This window comes from Malus sylvestris, chromosome 11 (assembly GCF_916048215.2).
Source record: "Malus sylvestris chromosome 11, drMalSylv7.2, whole genome shotgun sequence".
Classification (NCBI taxonomy): domain Eukaryota; kingdom Viridiplantae; phylum Streptophyta; class Magnoliopsida; order Rosales; family Rosaceae; genus Malus; species Malus sylvestris.
This window is the reverse complement of record NC_062270.1, coordinates 41,289,111-41,311,799: the sequence shown is the minus strand read 5'-3', so window position 1 is coordinate 41,311,799 and position 22,689 is coordinate 41,289,111. Positions and strand designations below refer to the sequence as shown.

The window sequence follows — 22,689 nt, the reverse complement described above, 5'->3', positions numbered from 1 at the left end:
AATTACCGTTTCAACTAAAGTATTTGTTTGGTTAATATTGTCAATTAAATAATACAAGTATTAAAAAATAGGATTGTAATTAACACTTCAAAAATCTCATTTTACACTCCTCACAAGTATTTTTTTTCTAAGTATTGAAAGTTTGGAGTGCATTTTTGGAGTGCTAATAATAATTCCCTTAAAAAATAAGTTAATTATATTACTACATTGAGCTATATCGGGCCGGACCTAAACTCAGCCCATGGGTCAGCCCAAGGCATAAAATGCAAGATTCAGGCCTTATCTATTTAAAATCGAGTCGGATAAAGCCCGACTCTAAGACTGGGACAGGCCAGCATACAGTCCAAATAATAAGGCTGGGCTCGAGCCAACCCATCGGGCCTCGACCGTTCCTACAGAACCTTACTTAAAGTTGAAGATGAAAATTTAATATAATTTATGCTAGTTGGAGGTGAACCATTATTAACCTTAATTTTATTTTTTTCTCGCAAGTGTAACTAGGGCTGCATTGAGCGGGTTAGAAGGTCAATTCAATTCTAACTCAATCTTTACAATTCAGGTTCGAGTTGAGTTTCACTCGAGTCCACTCAAGTTCGAGTTTAATTGGGTTCTAGTTTACTTAGGTTGAATTCGGGTTATCAAACTTTGGAATTGGAAAAATTGTGTGAAAAAAGGAAAAGCATGATCACTAGAGCCCCTAATAGTGGTGTCTGGCCACTAACCCACTCCTAACCACGCATTTTGATACTGTCTAACTTAGTCACCTATTACTTGATGTCGAATTTTATTACAAAAAGACTCGGTATTATTAGGAGTGGAACCATAGATTTATATATTGTGTTTTATGTTTTCAAGTCCCGATGTGGAACTTTTATTTAATAATTAGCAGCGTCAACAAGAACTGGAACAATACTCTTCCTCCATCCTCCCTGTTGACCATAAATAGTGGAACCCTGAGCAGTTTCTACCCTCACATATGACACTTCGCCTATAGCAACCATTTTATTTCTTGACTCAGTAATGTTGATCTAGGTGAATGATCACCACTAGATTTAATATTAGAATAGAATTAGTGAAGAATAGGGTTTGAAACTACAAATTTAGACCGAGTATGCAAAGCCCTTAATTCATAGAAAGCTTAAATAATATTATGAAGGATGATAGCTGTTGGATTTGGGTATTAATATTCACCATTTCCTTGAATAGGGTTTAGGGCTGAGGGTGGAAAAGTCTTGGCATAACAAGGCTTTTTGGAGTAAAACTTGTATAGTTCTCATTGCAGACAAAAATTTGGCTTGGTCTTGCTCTTGCATGACCCCGGCGGGGTACGTATCGTATTATAATATCAAATGCATATAATGCTCATTGTAGACAAAAATTGGCTTGGTCTTGCATGACCCAGTCAGACGGGGGGGGGGGGGGGGGGGTTTACGTATCGTATTATAATATCAAATACATGTCATCATATACTCTTAAATATATTTTGTGTATTATAATACATATCATGTGGCTTGCTAAGTCATTTAGCACACTTAAATATATTTTTAATCTTTAATTTGATAATTAAAACACTATTACCCCATTTTAGAGCTCCAAGGAATCTTTTGGGTTTTATAAAAGAATCTCTTCCAATGAGGGGCTATATACATTTTGAGCTCTATATGGGGCTATATATTTATTTATATAGTAATTTGATTACGCAATAAATTTATTTTTGTCTTAATTTTTTCTAAATTGATTTTTAAACGTGTTATCTTAAATTTTTTAATGAACTTTTGAACCTAAAAATAAATTCTGACAAAGTTAGATTTCATAACTTATATACCGTCGGATTAGGTTCTCTTATCTCAATCACATCAGTTAGTTTGTTCTATGGAATCATATAAGATAAGATTTCACTTCATGACAACCACTTGATTGAATTATCTTATCTCAATCTCACCTGTTGGTTTAATCCTCTAATTGGCACATTCTCCGAAATCAAACAAGATAAGATTTTATTTCATTACAACCATTGGATTGGATTATCTTATCTCAATTTCATCTGTTGGTTTATTTCTTTGATTAGCACATTCTTCGAAATCAAACAAGATAAGATTTCATTTCGTCACAACCATTGGATTGGATTTATCTTATTTCAATCTCATCTGTTGGTTTATTTATCTGATTGGAACATTCTCTGAAATCCGACAAGATAAAATTTCAACTTCGACTAATCGTTAGATTAGATTTTGCATCTCAAGCTAACCCGTTGGATAGTCATCTCGAATGTCATTCACTTTTTATAAATGATATAACACTAATATCATAATACATAAGCTTCCAATCCCCTTACTCTTAAAAACCTTCCAACCACCAAATTATAATGGCCTAACCATGGAATGATAACTCCTCGTCTGATGAGGATAATGCTACTTTTGCAATGGCAGGGGCTATGTACCAGCACTTCCAGAGACGTTTAGAGGCTGCGCAAGTGCAAAATGAGCCGAAACACGGTGGCATCTCAAGTAATTTGTGCCCTTTTGTGATTTTTCCCCTGTTGGAGGAAAAATAATGAGAGCAAATAAAAAAAAATTGTTGTAACTAACAATTTGGAAATTAAACAAAAATTAAGAAGTTTGTGAAAGATATAAATTTTTGAAGAAATTTTTGGGGATTTAATAGCAAATATGTGAAGAGAAAAAGTACAAAAAAAAAAATGAAAATAGAGCCATTGAAAATGGAAAAGGATCCGGATCTTTTTCCTGGGGATCCTAGGGATTCCGTAATCGTAATCGTTTATCGTACATCGTGCGATCAGTGTTCGTTAGGTACTATTTATATTTAATTTTAAATTTTAAATTTTGAAATGATTTCTAACCGCACGATGTACGATGAACGGTCACGATCACAGGATCCCTAGGATTCCCAGAAAAATAATCCGACGAGGATCCTTTTCTGTTGAAAACAACGGTATAAAAAAACAGTAATAAAAATGGGGGGCCGGCCACCCAATTTGAATTATAAAACAAAAAGGAAAATAATTGGGATAGCAAAACAGAAAAGGATCATCGCATCATTTTTTTAGGGATTCCGTGATCGTGACCGTTTATCGCACATCGGCGGTCAGAAATAATTTCAAAATTTAAAATTAAATATAAATAGCACCTAACGAAAACTGATCGCACGATATACGATGAACGGTCACGATCGCGGAATCCCTAAGAAAATGATCCGGCGATGATCCTTTTCCTAGCAAAACGGCAACAAAAAATGGTGGGCTCCATTTTTGAATTAAAAATAACAAAAAAATAAGTTTGAGCTCCATTTTTTATGTGGGTTCCATTAATTTTTGGGATTAGATGTAACCTAACTTTTTGCTATCCAAGAAAGGAAGTTGCTAGCCCTTGTGGTGGATGTAGCCTCATTTTCCAGCCAATTAGGGACGAAATTTCTCACTAGGGCTTCAAATATGGTAGCCTCGTGGAGGATAGAGCCCCCATTGAAAATGCTCTTACTTGCCCGCCATAACCGTTGTCCATCTTTACCCCCACTCTAACCCCATCAGCCGCCCCACTCCGACACCGGTTACCTCCCTACCGCTGGTGATCCCATCACCCTAAACCATTACTCATTTTAAAAAGAAAATTAAGAAAGAGGCTAAATCTGACTTTTGCTCAACTGTCTACATCGTTGGGTTTACTGGTTCATATGATCATATCTTTAACTTTAGGCGGAGATTCTACTCCCCGGAATGGGATTGGATGTTAAGGTCTTTCTCTCTTTTTGTTTTTATTTTTAATGTCTTCTAGAAAGAAAGGTGTCCATTTAACGCTTGGAGTTTTATCAGACGCGTGAACATTGCTTTAAAAATAAGAAAAGCAAGAAGGTTCGGGGAACTTAAAGTCGTCGATTTTGCATACACACGTATGTTTGTTGAATATTAGCACTATAGAGGCGCAGGTAAGACCTCCCTAATAAATAAAGATACAAAGGCGCCTACAAAGTCAAAAAAAGAAGCTTCAAATTTCAATCGTGTGATGTATACGACTCTTCTAAGTTGTAGCCTTGAAAGTCCGTCCAAGCAGCCTATATAACATCAGATTAATACAAGCAAAAGAAGGAAATCTTCGCTCGCTGAACTACTTCTTTCTCTATAATTATCAGACCCCAAAAATCTTCTCTCTCGCTGATCAAATCTTTGTTGCTAGATATATACATAGGGTCGTACATACGTAGGTTGAACTAAATGGCAGATCACCAAAAGATTCATCCAGTACTTGATCGAGATGTTGAGGCACCACATGCAGCAGCTGAGGTACCCTTGGTACCAAGGGGAGCTTCTAAGTCGGATGGAAGTGATCCTCCTTTACGACGTACCTTTCCAGTGATGCACTCCCCACCACCCATTCACAAGAAGAGAAGTTGTTGCTGCAGGTGCCTCTGTTGGATTGTATGCCTGCTCGTGCTCCAAGTGGTGGTCATTGCGATCACTGGTGGAATTATATACCTCGTGTTCCGACCAAAGCTTCCAAAATATTCGGTGGACCAATTGCAAATAACCCAGTTCAATGTTAGCACCGATCAGAGCTTGTATTCTACTTTCGACGTGAGCATCACTGCACGAAACCCCAACAAGAAGATCGGTATTTACTATGAAGGTGGTAGCCGCTTAAGCGTGTTTTACACACGCACCAAGCTTTGTGAAGGAGCTTTGCCAAAATTCTACCAGGGTCACCGCAACACCACACAACTCCTGGTTACATTGACCGGACAAACCCAAGATGCCAGCGGCCTGCTGGCCACTCTCCAACAACAGCAGCAACAGACAGGTAATGTTCCGCTCACTCTCAGGGTCAGACAACCTGTAAAGATTAAACTCGGCAGCTTGAAGCTCCCAAAGATCTTCTTCTTGGTCAGGTGCAGGTTGCTGGTGGACAGTCTTTCGGAAAATAATGATATTAGAATTCAAAGCAGTAGTTGCAAGTTCCGGGGGATTAGGCTGTAATATTTACTTGTGTTTGTTGTTGTTGTTGTATTCTTTTAATTAATTAATACATTACATTTCATAAATAGGGCATAGGCTCATAGCTAGAGCGCGCGTCTTCTATTGATGTCCCACAGGCGCAAGCTCTCTATTATTGGTAATATCACATTTCTTTTCTCCATTAATAAAGATTTTTCGAATTTTTCCACACTAGCGGATTTGTAATTTTCCGTGTATATAGTTGTATTCTTTCAAATTCAGGTATAATTTATTGATTATTTCCCTGTTTATTCATTAATTAAAGTTCAAATAAATAAGCTATTCATGAGTACCTTATAAATGGTTTGGATAGTACATTCCCTTGGTGTGTCATGGTTTCTGTCATGGTGGCAGGCAACCGGCAACAACCTATCGCACTATGTACTGCTGTTACAACTACACCTACCAGTCTCTAGTAAAAATCCATAAATTTTATTTTGTAAATCATAAATCCACCTGAAACATACTCTCACATCAAAGCACATTTCCTTTAACAAAAACAAAAATCTTAAAAATTAAAACAAATCACGTTCCAGGAACAAAAAGAGCACAATGGTATAGTATTATTTTCTCGTATAGTCATATAATCAACATGCACATCCATTTCAGGATATCAATTTTGATATCAGCAAAGTATATACCAGAAAGTGAATAAAAGCGCCAATGACCGTTGGCCAGATCAAACTTGCCTGCTGGTCCTCATTTATAATTGTACATTGCTTGGGAGAACTATCTATGACTCCTGCATGCATTTAGTTGTGTGGTTTGCTGCTGTGATAGCTTTTCCTGCAGAATTGCAATTTTTTTCTAAGTAGACTGTGGACCGTTACAGTCTCTAAGATCGCTTCCAATCTACTAACATTTTTTCTCTTAATAATATAGCATGCCATGTTGTCACACTGCCTTCTTAGAGATTACCATAAATAAATTAATTCAAGATAATCAACATCATATTAGATATAGCAATTTTAGTCAACAACTAAACAAGTTTAAATAGAATTGCTGCCAATATCAAATGGGCTTCAAATTTGTGCATGATACAGTGCATTAAATCTACCGACTGAATTGCAAAAAACAAATCCCATAAGTTATATAAAGGTCGTACCCAGTACACAAGGCTCCCGCTTTACGCAGGGTCTGGGAGAGGTGAATGTCGGCTAGCCTTACCCCCATTTATGGAGAGGCTGCTCCCAAGTCTCGAACCCGAGACCTACCGCTCATGGGCGAAGGCACTTGCCATCACCAAAAATCAATTAATCCTACCTAAAATGTGTGCACATAGACACAATGCATACATACACCTATTTAGCAATTCAAGATAACATTTTACCTTTCTGCTCTCTTTCGAGTTAGGAGTTCACCATTGTTAACCATGAGTAAGAATCCCACGAAGAGAACCAGCTACACGGCGACGACGACCCCTATATCATTGAAACAGATGGTAAGTTCTCAGGCATATCCTCTTCTGTTGGCGAGAGAGAGAGAGAGAGAGAGAGAGAGAGAGAGAGAGCAATACGCTTCATTACTGAATAACTCTTCAGAAATGGCTTCCATTTGCTTTCTCCTTTTCTCTTCTTTCACAGACTCTACCATTTCCTCACTCCCATATTCAGAATCCCTATCATCAAGAAACAAAGAATAGATAAGGGTAACCTGATGATACTCTAAACATCATAAATAAGTTGGATAGGCTTGATAAAATGGATCTTACTTATATGGGGACTTCAAGAATGGAATAAGTCTGCTGAAGCTATTCCCGGATCGAGTATTTGTCTGCAATTCCAATTTGGAGTGGAGATAGAACATAGGGTCTTTCAAAATCCAAAATATCGAGACAATTGTATTCATTTCTGTTATAAATCAGTGTACTTAAAAAAACACACAGTAAACATAATCTGCATAATCCTTTTTCCCATAACATGAAGAACCTTGGACAGCCTTTTTCACATATAAGCCAAACACTAATGGGCTTATCTAATATATGGGATTGATTTAACTGCTGCATAAATCAGTAAAATCCCAAACTGAACAGGATCTAATGATGTATTTTGTCTCAACAAGCCAAAACATAAAATTAAAAGATTAGCACAGATTGAAACCTCAACATACACCAGGTTTATTCAGAAGTTGATAATGCACCATCTCTTGACAGGCCAGTGTATGAGCTAAAGGGTTTGGCTCATATCACTACCCATTACCCAATAACCATATGGAACTGAGAAAGATTAGAGCATTACCTTTCTGAACCGTTTGAAATTTACAACTCTGTTGTTTGCAGTAGTAACAATGGCACAAGGTAGGCTTGTATTTCGCACAATCAAATCTTGGCTATAAATAATATCTGCAATTCCACTTTCAGACTCGTCAAGCTTGCCTCCCATGTCACTACTTCGTCTAAAGCTCATGACATAGTTATCCTCAGATTTGATAGCTGCATAACTCATGGAGATTTCACGGGGTACAGTTTCAACAACTCCTTTGGTCCCAACAGATGAAGTTGCCAGAACTGAAGTGGCCATTTCTTCTGCATCAGAATCAGCTACCACAGTTTCATCTGTGGAGCATGAAGATGATACAACTACTGCAAAACAACAAAGATTCATGTACACTGCCTTGCAGAAGAACACACACACACACACACACACACTTGCATCTCACTAGTAGATAATACTCGCACTTCAATGAAAATAGAAAGTGTAGAAGTCATACAAAGAGTACTCACAGGAAAGAGAAAAGTGGCTAAGTAGTTTTATTTTAGTGACATTGTCTGCTACAAATAAGGTGAGAGCTAGGTAATCTAGAAGGATTTGGCATTCTCTTGGAACAGATAAAGGTTTCACTGGTTTCTAGAAACAGCACAAGCCACATATATAAATACCCATTAAATCTTTGTAGTTAAGGAAACCGCATGTCTCTTGATCCATATGATTGAAGGCATAATGGGCACAGCTATTTCAGAAAGGATAGTACTACAAACTTTTCTACACCGAAATCGCTTCAGAAATGTACTTAGAACTCAAAAGAAAAAGGCTTAATTAAGATATATGACTTTGAAACTTCCGTGCAAAATATTTCTTCCAGAAGGCCAAGCTTCATAAATGTCTAGCTACTCGGTCCAAACTGTCAGAACTATAGTCCGCTTTGTTATTACTTCAAAAAAAAAAAAAAATCTTCTATTATTGTTAAAGGGTATCATTGTATTGTCAAATCATCTTTTGTGACAGTAGACATTACTTGTGAAGGGAATGTAATCTCTGTTCTTAAACCAATCTGATCATCTTTAGTCACTATATTATTTCACTATGTCAAAAGAGAATTTGGTCACATGGGGCAAGGCTAGTGAAATAAGTCTGAAAATAACACAACTAGGTGTATTAGCTGCATATCTGTACCCTTTGAACTGGAGTTTTGATTTCAGAGGTTGTGTTATTTCAGATTTATGTCGAAAGAGAGTGCAATCTCAAGGGAAAAGACTAGTGGCCTTATGAGCCAGAGTGCATCCCCAAGTGAAACTCCTATTTCTCTTATCACTTCAATAGAAATTGAATGGAAGTAAATGCACATTTTCGTCAAGCAAGATTGCTATCTATTAAAGATAGAGGATCTACATGTTTATCTGTTAATATAAATAACTAGACAGTGCATAATCTAAACAATTACAGATTCATGATCTCCCAAAATCTTTTGTCCTTGTCACAGTTAGGCAGAGCAACCAATCTAGTATGACGATGTAAGTAAATCTTTCATAAGTACCAGTAACACAATGCATAGTACTATTTGAGTCAATCAGTTGGGCACATTTATAAAACAGATAACAAGAATACTTACCACAAGGTGACTTTAACATAGATGTATCCAACCGTCCATTTAAAATGGCACATATTAACCCAATCTCATTCACTCTTAAAAGTGAACCAAGCTTATTTAACCCAGCATCTGATAATCGTTCTGGGATAACACATACAACACGATCATTTTCTCCACAAAGTGAGCTCTGAAAGAGAATATACATTAAAAAGATTCAGAAAAAAAAAGAAGCCAAAATGTAATATCACACAAGCCATGTTCCATATGACAAAATTGGGTTTAAGGCATTATTTGTAAAGAAGGATGAAGAGTTAATCTTCAAGATTTTAAAAGTCAATAAAATGATGCCATAAATTACAAGCCTAAGTACATAGGAAGCATGAACCTTATTACCTTGGCCAAAATGCCATGAATACAGAAAGCAACAGATAAACACTGAAAACTGGTTAATATTTTAAATCTTTCATACAGACCAAAGCAGATGAGTCACTCAAATTTGAAAATTAAATATGAACTGTTATATGGCAGTAAAGGGTGAGGATCGGAGATCAAGAAATACCAAAGAGCGACCGTTTTCGTTACCTAGGATCTATCTTGCAAAAGAAGGCAGAATTAGATGGAGATCTCAACCATAGAATACAAGCTGGATGGATGAAGTGGAAGAGTGCATCCGGCGTGTTGTGTGACCGCCGTATGCCACTGAAGCTCAAGGGAAAATTTTATAGGACGGCAATAAGGCCGGCGATGCTGTATGGCACAGAATGTTGGGCGGTGAAGCATCAACACGTACACAAAATGGGTGTAGCGGAGATGAGGATGCTTCGTTGGATGTGTGGGCACACGAGAAAGGATAAGATTAGGAATGAGGATATCCGGGGTAAAGTAGGAGTAGCCGAAATTGAAGGAAAGATGAGAGAAAATCGGTTACGGTGGTTTGGACATGTGCAAAGAAGGCCTACTGACGCTCCGATTAGAAGATGCGACTATGGGACAGAGGTTCAGGGCCGAAGGGGCAGAGGAAGACCTAGGAAAACTTTGGAAGAGACCCTAAGAAAAGACTTAGAGTACTTGGATCTAACGGAGGACATGACACAGGACAGAACACAATGGCGTTCTAAGATTCATATAGCCGATCCCACTCAGTGACTTGGATTTTCCAAGTCTCCAACCGAGAAGTTTTCCTCACTCGGGAAATTAAGGGAACACTACCTCAACCTATATGCTCCACTCACAAAGCTTCAACATACAAGCTTCAACAAAAGAAAATTCAAAGAACTTAGCGAAGAAGGCTTTGGTGTATTTAACACAATACGTTGAAATGAAGGAAAGCTTATTTATTGATATCCCCGATAAGTTACAAATATGTACATATACTTGAGTCAAAATAAACAAACAAGAGGGAGCCTTCACAAAGGTTGCTTAGGAGAAGTCTCAGCAGTCGGTAGAGCCCCAGAAAGAGAAGGCACCGGAGGGGGATCATTCGGAGCCTCAGTACTGGACAAAACCCTAGAAGGAGGAGGCATCAGAGATTGATCATTTGGAGCTTCATTACGCGGTACAGCCCCAGAAGACGAAGGCAATAAATGCCTTTGGAACAAACCCACAAATCTCTGATGATCAAGTAAAACCTGACCATCAGATTCCTTCATCTGGTCAAGCTTCCTCTTCATGTTTGTAGCATAGTCATGTGCGAGTCGGTGCAACTGTTTATTCTCATGCTTGAGCCCTCTAATCTCCTGTTTGAGATTCATCACTTCAGCCGCCAATGATTCAACTTGGCGGGTTCGAGCAAATAGGCGTTGGGCCATATTAGACACAGAACCTGCACACTGAACACTGAGAGCCAGAGAATCCTTAACAGACAACTCATCAGACCGTTTGGAAAGTAGTTTGTTATCTTTGGGAGTGAGAAGGTTCCTGGCCACTACCGCAGCGGTCATATCATTCTTCATCACGGAATCCCCAACGGTAAGAGGACCAGTAGGGGAGACGAAGGATGGGCGCCATATGTTGTCTGGAGAAGGCGGGGCTGCCTCTTCAACAAGGTTCAAGTCAAAACGACGGTCGGAGGGGCCAGACATTTTCAAAGGTGTTGAAGAGAGAAGAGGTCGGACAAATCAAGATCTTAGAAGTGCAAGAATGGAGCTTCTACTGGTGGATATTCAAGTGTGCTTTGGAACTTAATGTCAGCCCCTATAAAAATCTGCACTCGACGAAGCTTCAGAAATCGAAGAGGCGCCTGCTCAGAAATCGAAGAGGCGTTTGCTTTCTCAAAAGTTGGGCTGCTCAGAGACCACGAGGGTCGATCTCAGAAATCGAAGAGGTGTTTGCTTTCTCAAAAGCTGGGCTGCTCAAAGACCACAAAGGCCGATCTCAGAAATCGAAGAGGCTTGCTTTCTCAAAAGCTGGGCTGCTCAGAGACCACGAGGGCCGATTTCAGAAATCGAAGAGGCACCTACTTTTCTAGCCTTGTCAGCACCTGTCACACGCACACTCAGCTTTGCGGAAATTATGGGCATTCTGTCGAAGATTTCTGGCGAAGTAGAAAGCACATGAATCGTACTGTTCAATCACCCACTTCCCACACGCAACAGTAGCTCATGGGTACCACAGATAACTTTGCCAAAGTTCTCTGACAAAGTTGAGACACGTGAAGCTTGCAGCTCCCACTACATCGCTCTGACCAAGAAGGGTAAAAGAATTGCAAAGAAACAACACTAACAAAGTTTAGACACATAAATTTTGAAGGTCTAGCTACCATATTATTACCCAAAAGGGTAAAGGAACAGTACCACTGCTGGATAATTGGAAAGTCCCGGTGTGTCAACCTCTGTGCTTCGTGGCAAGGTAGACTAGCAAACATGCCCAACCTTTACTCACATTCGAGAAAACACTCCTAACAAGATTGCTTGCTCCAAAATCGAAGAGGCACCGCCCTCCGAATCTCGAGAGCCAGACTCCCAACATGATTACTTTCTCAAAAATCGAAGAGAGGGTAAAGGAACAGTACCACTGCTGGATAATTGGAAAGTCCCTGTGTGTCAACCTTTGTGCTTCGTGGCAAGGTAGACTAGCAAACATGCCCAACCTTTACTCACATTCAAGAAAACACTCCCAACAAGATTGCTTGCTCCAAAATCGAAGAGGCACCGCCCTCCGAATCTCGAGAGCCAGACTCCCAACATGATTACTTTCTCAAAATCGAAGAGAGGGTAAAGGAACAGTACCACTGCTGGATAATTGGAAAGTCCCTGTGTGTCAACCTCTGTGCTTCGTGGCAAGGTAGACTAGCAAACATGCCCAACCTTTACTCACATTCGAGAAAACACTCCCAACAAGATTGCTTGCTCCAAAATCGAAGAGGCACGGCCCTCCGAATCTCGAGAGCCAGACTCCCAACATGATTACTTTCTCAAAAATCGAAGAGACACCGCTCTCCGAATCTCGAGAGCCAGACCCCCAGCAGGATTGCTTTCTCAAAAATCGAAGAGGCATCGTTCTCCGAATCTCGAGAGCCAGACCCCCGACAGGTCTGTAATCTTCACACGCAACATCAGCTTTCCAGATACCACAAACCACTTTTTCAAAGTGCTCTGACAGAATTAAAACCTGTGAAGCTGGCAGCTCCCACTACCGTGCTATAACCAAGCAGGGTAAAGGAATAGCATTATTACTTGATGTTAGGGAGACTCCAATATATGTCGACTTCCATCCCTAACGGACAGGCAGACCTGCAAAAATGCTCAACCCTTTCTCTTATCTGAGAGGGCACTCCCAACAAAGCCTTTCGAAATATTCAGCTTTCTTTCCCCCCGATAATACCTCTGTAAACAAGCTATACTAGAGCAAGAATATCTCATATCATTAGGGTTAAAAGCAAGAGTATCCCATATCATGCTTTTTCCCTGTCTTTTCCTTTGGCCTTGTTCTTACCTGCAAGACAAGGAGAAAGAGAGCAATCAGTCAACACTTGGAATCAAGCTTCCAGCCAGGAACTGACTGCCTGGAACCCCTTACCTGATTACTTACCTGTCATTGCTCTCGAGTACTCATCTTCAACATCTTATGCTTCCAGGGAAGATACCGCATCTGCCTGAGGAACAGATAGGGCAAGTGAGAAGGATACAAGGAAGCATGTGGAGACAAGCGTAACAGCACACGTGTCGATACATCCACTACTCTATCAAAAGCAAAAGTATCCCATATCAGCAGGGTCGAACGTACTATAGATTTGATGGACTTGTTTTGACCCTCAAATTCTTCAGTCGGCCTTATACTCTGGAGGAAACCAGAAAACCCTCCAGCCCAGTTCAAGAATAAGCCTGTGGAAAGTTACTTCTTCAAAAGCAAAAGTATCCCATATCATCTCTCCTCATTTTTCTTCTCTTTATCCTTCATGCTGCCTGCAAGATAGGGAGCATGTGAACAATCAGCCGGAGCTCTGATTGCTTACCTTGTCTGTCACCTCTTTCAGCAGATCCCCCAGCTCGGCGACTTGGGGGACTCCTACTACATGGTTTGTATCTCGCTTGACCAAGCATGAAACTACAAGTAAGCTTCAAGTGAAATTGATACATTACCTTGTGCATCTCCACCAGTTACAGATACCACCCCTGGATGGAGGAAGAGTACTTCTAGAGAAGATGCCACATCTACCTATGAGACAGATAAGGCAAGTCAAGACGATACCACACTCCGGTACTTAGAAGTTTCGTGGCTACGAGATCATTCTCCCACAATATTTCCTAATGTCATTTGTACTAAATCATTCACTTGTACTCACTAAAGGAGAGCTTGAACCTATGTACTTGTGTAAACCCTTCACAATTAATGAGAACTCCTCTATTCCGTGGACGTAGCCAATCTGGGTGAACCACGTACATCTTGTGTTTGCTTTCCTATCTCTATCCATTTATATACTTATCCACACTAATGACCGGAGCAATCTAGCGAAGATCACAAAAAGTGACCGTTTTCGCTACCTAGGATCTATCTTGCAAGAGAACGGAGAATTAGATGGAGATCTCAACCATAGAATACAAGCTGGATGGATGAAGTGCAAGAGTGCATCCGGCGTGTTGTGTGACCGTCGTAGGCCACTGAAGCTCAAGGGAAAATTTTATAGGACGGCAATCAGGCCAGCGATGTTGTATGGCACAGAATGTTGGGCGGTGAAGCATCAACGTACACAAAATGGGTGTAGCGGAGATGAGGATGCTTCGTGGGATGTATGGGCACACAAGAAAGGATAAGATTGGGAATTAGGATATCCGAGGTAAAGTAGGAGTAGCCAAAATTGAAGGAAATATGAGAGAAAATCGGTTCCGGTGGTTTGGACATGTGCAAAGAAGGCCTACTGACGCTCCGGTTCGAAAATGTGACTACGGGACAGAGGTTCGGGGCCGAAGGAGTAGAGGAAGACCTAGGAAAACTTTGGAAGAGACCCTAAGAAAAGACTTGAGTACTTGGATTTAACGGAGGACATGACACAAATGAGCGCAATGGCGTTCTAGGATTCATATAGCCGACCCCACTTAGTGGGAAAAGGCTTTGTTGTTGTTGTTGTTGTTGTTGTATATGGCAGTAAATGTTGAAAGAACTGTAAGGCAACCAAACTCACTATACAGCTAAATGAATTTTATCCAGAGAAGATGACACTCACTGTCTGGATTTGAACACTGTTTCAGTAGTACACCAAGTGTCATAATACAAGTGATTAGTACGTGCCCTGTGGCCCAATGGATTAATCAGTTTGTGATATTTTTTTTGTTCTCTCCTCTTGTCTCCCTCAACTTGTCCTAATAAATTAACTTATTAATCCATTTGGCCTTGGCTAGTACTTGCTGGACTCATGCCAATGTGCCCTCTTGTTTCTTCAAGCCTAAAACTAAAACTACACTGAAAATATTCTGTTGTCTCTCTATGAAACAATTCTTACAATTTCATGGTTCACTTCTAAATGTACCGATGCTTTTTATATTTGTCAAGCCAAATATTTGTCAAGCTTTGTGATATTTTTTGAAAAGGTTGGGAAATATGCTGGTGAGGGTTAGGTGTAGTGCTCGGTTAATCACAATGGTAATGTTGAGATCTTTTTCTTTTCCAAGTAAAGACCATTGTCTAGTGTGACGGGAACACAGTTCGGTAAACAATTGTAATAATACAATTTGTTGGATTTTCACACACACACTTCTAAATGTAAGTAACTAGAAAAGCCTTGTGATATTTTTTTTGTTCTCTCCTCTTGTCTCCCTCAACTTTTCTTAATAAATTAACTTATTAATCCATACTACCACCACAAATCCCTTTCTATTTATCAGATATTTGTCAAGCCAACTCCTCCAACAACCCACCACAAATTGCTTTTCAATATATACAGATTCCTAAGCCCATATGGTAAAGTGGTTCATGGTATAAAACCTATATATCGAGGTCCAGTGGTGAACTAATAACATTAATGTTTGTGTTTTTCTACGTATTTGTGTAGTGTTATCCAATTGCAATTGAATATCAACTGTTACAAACCCTAAACCCTAAACCCTAAACCACAAGAGCTCCACAATCTGGCCCAAGCTCTATGACGCAGCATGAAGCAATCAAAGGGTTACCAATGTAATCCCTAGCAGAACAAAGTCTGGAGTCCACCCGAAAATTGAGAGAAATCCTAAAGGTTAAAAATTGATTAATGATTGAATGAATACAATTGTTACATCCAACAACTTAAATAAAAGATTGCAACCGCTTGGAACAACTTAAAGGACTCTAGGAATTAAAACAACCTTAATTAAACATTAATCGGATGTAAAGGTCCGATTTTTATTACAAACCTTTAGACTCTGTTTTGGAAGCCTAAACGACTTCGGATGGCCTTAGAACACGACGAGCTCATGGTATACCATATCGATTGAATCCAATATTTCTCAACTATAATTCTTGTTATTTAGAATTTGAAACATTTTATTTTCTTTATACTTCTTCGTTAGAATTGACACATATCTTGTCCTACATCACTCTAAAAAGCTAAACCTATTACATCCAGGAAAACAAACGGCAGTCATCTCTCTAACTAGAAAGGACCATAGGAACAACTTACAGCTGCCCCATATCCAAATTAAGAAAGTAAACGAACATCTGTAAAAAGAACAGATACAGATGCCTATAAAGAAGCCAACACCTCACTCTTTCACATAAAGATGTGACCCTAGCCTTTTCTTGAATATTTCATTAGTTTGGCGTTCGTCTCTCACCAAAACACCAAATATCCCAACAACCAAAAAAGCCAGTGCATTTTAGTTGATAAAAATTGGGAAATACCACATACATATCCATAATCTTTCAAGTGTAGAATTCTCTTGTCTATTTTATTTAAACAAAATAAAAACTAAAACTCTCGTTTTGTGCAAAAAAATTTAAACTGAGGAGTCCAAATATCAGATTTTAAATCCACACATCAAAGTAAATCAAGAATCAAATATCACATTTTAACACTTCTATAAAACAAATAAATCAAGAGTCAACCAGCTAATAACACACAAATGATAAAAAAAATTGGTAATGTTACTATGTAGAGAGAATTTTTCTTATATAAGAACTTTAAATACAGACGAAGAAAAAAAAAAAATTATATATATATATATAACTAAAGCAGACATCTTAATTTGCAAAGGGAACTTAAAAAAATGTTCGTGCAAAAATGTAGAGATATTGTAAAACAGAGAATCATACTTGGCTCTTCAAATTAAACCCATCAATGGAAAGAATCTTTGCACCACTCACTTCCAGTAAGGACCACAAGCGATCCATGAATTTATACTGTAAAAGCACAAAATATATAGATTAGCATATTGTGCAATCATTTCAATTTACTCTACACACAAGAATTGAGAATTCAAATATGGATTTATTTTGTAAAAGCACAAAAGTACTGTAAGACATAAATGGGTGATGTTCATGTAGACCCCCACAAAGGTTTTCATTTATTCTACTCGCACCCCTCAGGTTTCAGTAATTCTGATGACATGACAACCTCTGCTGATGGTGATTATTAACAGAATATGCCTTTTAACTAAATTTGAAAGACAAAAGGAAAAATTTAACCCACCAGAACATAATTAAGCAAGAACTTTTTTTTGTTTCTAACAAAAATCATTTCCTTAAAACAAAAAAATGAACTCTGGATGAAATCTGAAAATACTAAATCAACTCTGTAAGGAAAAATGCAAAAACGTAAATTTAACTCAAAGTCCTGAGTTGGACACTGCTCAGGCTCTCTGTCCTCATCACCTCACCCAGTGCATGTTATTCTGTTCAACCGTCCTTCGTCAGTCTCCAGTGTCCGCCACTGACATAACGCAATAGATCACAGCCGTTTCCAGTAAAAGATCATGTACCTCCTCTTCCTTTCTTGCTTTTCAGTGTCCAGGGATGCATTTATTTCTCATTTCAACACCTCCATTGCAGGTGCCTACTGCCTTCAATCTTTCAATTTTATTTATCGATTTCTGAATTCAGGTTTAGGTTTAGAGAACATGGGTTTCTTATTTAATTTTTTTAACCAAAATGCCTCTCGTGCCCTTTGACTGTTAGTAAGAATTAAGAGGTGTGAACAATATAGGGTATTAATGGAATTAATGAAACTTTAGGGGTCTGAGCGAAATAAGTCAATCTTAGGGGATGTCGTTGGACTTCACCCGACATTAATATATGGATTGGAGAGAGCAACAAAAAATTCATTAAATCTGCATGAAACAATTTACAACTTCTACAAATCATACTGTAGTAATAAAACTTTCGGTGCGGAGTCTGCATACTAATCTGTGTTTGGTTATCAGTTTGTCAACAGCTGAATGCACAGTTGTGAACATTTAAAAAATTTCTCTAATATAAAAAGTGATGAAACTTCATGCATTTCGAACCACTAATAAAAGTTAAACTTGTTAGATTTCAGCAAAAGTAATATAAAATTGAATATTCTAAAAAAATTAAGGGAGTCAAAACTTTTACCACAGGTTTGGAGTCCAACAAAAATGTGTATCCTTCTAAACAGTTTTCACGAGTTTTCGGATCTGTAAGTTTGACTGATACTCCTTCCACTGTTAGTGTTGGAGCAAAGCTGATTACAGGATAGATGAAAGCATACTTTTATCAGAACAACCATTGCTAATCTACAAGGAACTCAATGAAGTTAAATCCAAAACTAGATCATAATTAACACTCACGATTCACACCCAGGAAGCTCATTGCGAATGTTTTTTTCTGCAAGAAACTAAATAAATGGCAGCAATCAGTAACAATAGAAAATAGGAATAAACTATGCTATGAAGAATTTCCCACCAACTTAGTTCTAAATAGTTCTAGGTTTAGGTACAAACAAAATGTATTATACTATTATATTATATGTGTGAATTTCCACTTAAGAAAATTAGTACTTTTTGATGATGTTCTGATACTAGTGCTCATTTCAAAAATGCCAACAATGTGGGATAATATATACAAAACATAAAAGAAAGAAAAAAGTACAGGAAGAACTCTACAATCCCCTTAAGATCTATTATATTTGATTCATCCTCAAAGCATAAAGAGCCTCATACATTTTGTATCACAATTTTCTAGATCACAGTAATTAAGACTAAAATGAGTCTTATTTCTTAAAAGCATATCTTAAGCAAGGCGACAGTTACAAGGTCCCCTTCGTTAATAGAAGCCTTGATTATTATGTTATGCAACAAGGATATCTCACTGAATAAGATTACGTAATTGACTAAGTGAGGCACAGACCCCCATTATATCCTCTTCATTCCGCTTTTCTCATTTAAACTTTTGTAAGCACCAGAAATATGATAACAGATGAAACATAGAAGACAAAGCAAGTTCTACCAAGCCATTATAATACACATGTATCACGAGAAACCAGTCAAAGATTTTAAAATATATATATATTCAACAACTTGAAGCACAATTCACTCAAGAATAGCAATGCATGATCTGAACATTGGCCCACCTCAACCCAACTACCAAGAACAATAGGTTTCTTCGCCACAATAGCATCTACTATATCTTCTTTCACTGGCATGAGTTGGTCAACAAGTACATGTGTGCACTCCTGATTTAGATGATAAGTGACATGAGCACCTAATGAAAGCACAATAGTTAGCAACCACCACAACATCACTCTAATAATTAGGCAAGCACACATCACTCAGTTAGATTCAAATGCTGCTAAACCAAAAAACCATGAGGAAAGCAAATAAAGGAAGAAATACGTGTAAAGATATTGGAAGCTCTCCTATTCCACTCCAACCATAACACCAAAATGCATCAAGGAATAGACCTTTAAATGTGTTTCATTAGACTTTCAAGTTTCAACAAAATCACCACTCCAACCCCAAAAAGCACATCCACCACTAAGCACACAAGAACTTTATGCGGAGAACATAACCACCCCACCCCACCCCCCCCCCGGCGCCCCAATTTTCTCCTCCTCCTTCTCTTCCTAACCAATCATCAAAATACTGTAATGCATAGTAGTCCTTGAAATCTTAGCAGGAACCAAAGCCGTGGTTAGAGGTTCGGACAAATGTCCAAGTAGACACACTTCTCAGGATCTTGTTATGTTCTCTTCCAACCTTGTATTATTTTGAAATGTAAAGAGGATCAGTTTCAGGAATAAATATCTGGACAAGGGAGGGGAGGGGATTACTTCTTCAGTGTTTCTTTATAGGACTGCCATAAACAACATATCTAATGTCTATAACTTACTTTTCATCATCGGGATTGAATCTATTCAGAGAAAATTTGAGTGGTGTTGAGATTGAGGAGCTGTCTTCTCTCCTCTTTTATTGAAAGTACATCCCTTACTTCCTTGATATTAGACAGAAGGTCTAGTGAATTTTTAAGTCTGGTAAGTCTCTTTTTGCATATTAATTGATGATTATAGTGTTTCAAGCCATTGTTAGTGATATGGAAGGGATAAACAACAATTTCTAGCTCGAATGGTTGTTTCTGAAAGAATGAATACTTGTGAGGCCCTTTCACAGAAGAGCCAATCACTTAGTCCTTAGTTTTCTGTTTCTTTGAGACTGCAGAATAAACTTTTACAGATAGGTAACCAGATTTAGTTGGTTGGTGGCTAATCCTTAGTTTCCGGTAAGAAGACAACGGTCTTGTATTAGATAAAATGTGACTGATATTCTTGGATGGATTGGTCAGACAGGAACGACTTAACTTTTTAAATTTAGTGCAGAATATTACTTAAGGGATAAAATCAAATTATTGCCTCAGTTTCTTCTAATTTTTAAGCTGTTGTTTCTTCCTTCATTATTTTGGCAATTTTGTTCCTTTGAGGTTACTGGAGTCTATCTTGTATGAGTGCTTTTATTTTAGTGCACTGCTGGATCACTTTCTGTCTTACCACTATTTATTTTATATAATTATCACAATTTCCTATCGTCCACAATAATAGGGCGAGGCTGATATTCTATCTGATTAATTTTTCAAAACAGTAATAAAAGTAAACCAATATCTATAAGAATCGGGCCTAATTATTAAAAGCACAAGCATCCGAATACAATGAATTATAAGAGCCCGACCCCTATTTTCTATGTTAACATATACTTTCTACATTAACATTTAACTGTTGTTGTCAGAAAGCACACGTGAAACAACCTAGAGACATTTGCAGATGAAATATGACAAGGAAACATAACAGCATATGTGCCTGGAAATTTCACATAAATAGTATGCCTCTCATGAATCACTAACCAATTGATGAAAGTTTATCTTCAAGGGGGTGATTCACTTGGGTTGGTTCCGAGCAGCACGCAAAGAAAATGAGTGGAACAAAGGAAAATCTGCTAGATATGAAATTACGAGATATAAGCATATCGATGCAAAAAAAAATAAAATAAAAATATATATAACCATTGCAGTGTAATTCTTATTTAATAGCGTTCATTATCAACAGAAATAGCTGTATCAGGTATCATCCTTCAGTAGTTAGAGTTTGATTTAAAAAATATAACCAAGTGAGTTGTGAAAGATGCTTTCATATTATAATATAAAATCTAAAGCAGCTTTATTCATTAATGTGACACATGCAGAAAGTAAACTAAAAATAAACAGTTAAATTACCTGTAGATTGCATTGCCAGTTCCAAATGAAACCAAGTCTCCTTGCCTTAACGTTGTTTCTCTATTGGGTAACTCATGAATCTTTTCCATTGACGTAACGTTCTTGTTAATGTATGTTCCATATTTTGAGCAATCTCTAATTCGAACTATGGAAGATAATATAGAAGATTTTGTTTGCAGGGGAAGAGGGGCAATCATTGCATCAACAACTATTTCTGCATGAACCCGAGAAACTCCTTTATCTTTAGTGATATTTACATCACAACCTACAATGTTACATAAGGTTAGATGATTTAATATCAAGGGACACAACGAAAATATAAACAACGTAGTACTACAATCATTATTAAGAGAACTGGACAAGTGGGCATGTCATAGAGGAAATTAGAGGAGGGTGAGAAACTAGTTTATCCATCAAAAAGAAATTCATGGAACTGGTGCACAAAAAATTTCAGCTAATTCTGGCATACCTTTCCGACCCACTTTGTACGTCCCCCTTGCAAAGATATAGTATTTATCTTCACCTGCCAGATTATGCCAGTTAGATATTCATGTGAACTGAATCCTTATCAAGATATTCAAAAGATAGAGATTTACAAGAACCTAAAGCATTGAGGAGGGAAAGGTTAGAGACATCTAAATACACATTTTTCAGTGATGACTTCTACTCCACAATCCACATTCACAACTATAGAAGCTACAAGAGATACAGACACATGTGCTCATACTGTGAAAAACTGAAAATTGATAACCGTATTTGCCAGCTAATCACTGTTGTAACAGGGTCCAGATTGGTTATGATTAGTCTATAATTAGTATATTATAAAGAGGTGATTAGTTATCTAATCATTATTATGATTCTGGTATAAATATCAGAACCTCCTCTGTGTGTATTCTTTCAAGTTTCAACACATATCAGTAGACAATAATATCTTTTTCTTCCAATTCTTCTCTCCAATCTCTCAGATTTCTCTTCACTCTTAGATTCGTTCTCAAAAGATTAAGAAAAATTGTGGTTTGGTAAGACCAGTTTTCTGGAAACAAAAATCTTAAAAGTTACTCAAAAACACCTTGTTTTCTATAAGTTTTCAAAACTCAAGGGGCTCTCCAATGAAAGAAAGTTGTTACTCAACAAAAACAGTTTCTATAAGTTCAATACCCAATGAGTTTTCAAAGTTTTATAAGAATAAAAAAAATCACATGCATTCAAAATTACGAAATTGAACCATATGATTTCTGATAAGTATTTTGAACAAATTTGTTCTAATCGAAAATGCAAATTCAAATTTCCTGGATGAGCGGGGCTAAAAAGAAAACTAAAATAGAGAGAGATGTTACCTGAGAGAGGGTCGGTAGGGAAGAAACCCCAAACCATGGTTCTCGAATTATTTCGAATTTACAGGAGATGACCGATGGATTGCCGGTGCCTGCCTTATAATGAGAAAGGTAATAACGACCTGTTGAACAAATGCACCCCTTCGGCCCTCTGGACGTTTTCGTTTGTAGTTATTGGGCCTATCTCCAACCGATCTAACTAGCCCGATCCATAATTATATTATTATTAAATAAACAGCTTCAAGACATACTTATACCATCTTTAATCGAAGAGGCTAAATATAGCCCTTCTAATTTATTAGTTTAATTATTGCAACTGAGGAGCTAGGTTTCAAAAAATGGCTAAGATGGGGCTACATTAGACCATCATGATGTCTGGCGCTCTATAGAATTACAGCCAGCCATCGGTTCGAG

The 22,689-nt window shown here is 37.9% G+C and overlaps 2 protein-coding genes across 2 annotated transcripts; one reads left to right on the top strand and one right to left on the bottom strand.

Moving 5' to 3' along the window:
- Positions 1 to 4,051: 4,051 nt before the first annotated feature.
- LOC126591336 (NDR1/HIN1-like protein 6) lies at positions 4,052 to 5,176 on the top strand. Its single transcript, XM_050256996.1, has one exon. The coding sequence runs from the start codon at positions 4,229 to 4,231 to the stop codon at positions 4,985 to 4,987; it is 759 nt and encodes a 252-aa protein (XP_050112953.1). The 5' UTR covers positions 4,052 to 4,228; the 3' UTR covers positions 4,988 to 5,176.
- A 298-nt stretch (positions 5,177 to 5,474) lies between these two features.
- LOC126591329 (nibrin homolog) lies at positions 5,475 to 22,407 on the bottom strand. The gene is made up of 14 exons (XM_050256984.1): positions 22,279 to 22,407; positions 21,411 to 21,464; positions 20,942 to 21,206; positions 20,573 to 20,661; positions 18,813 to 18,943; positions 18,031 to 18,077; positions 17,816 to 17,924; positions 16,538 to 16,624; positions 8,834 to 8,999; positions 7,243 to 7,586; positions 6,717 to 6,778; positions 6,522 to 6,623; positions 6,336 to 6,426; positions 5,475 to 5,791 (listed from the first exon to the last, which is right to left on the bottom strand). Exons 1-13 carry the CDS (start codon positions 22,313 to 22,315, stop codon positions 6,372 to 6,374), a joined length of 1,548 nt encoding a protein of 515 aa, XP_050112941.1. The 5' UTR covers positions 22,316 to 22,407; the 3' UTR covers positions 5,475 to 5,791; positions 6,336 to 6,371.
- Positions 22,408 to 22,689: the final 282 nt, after the last annotated feature.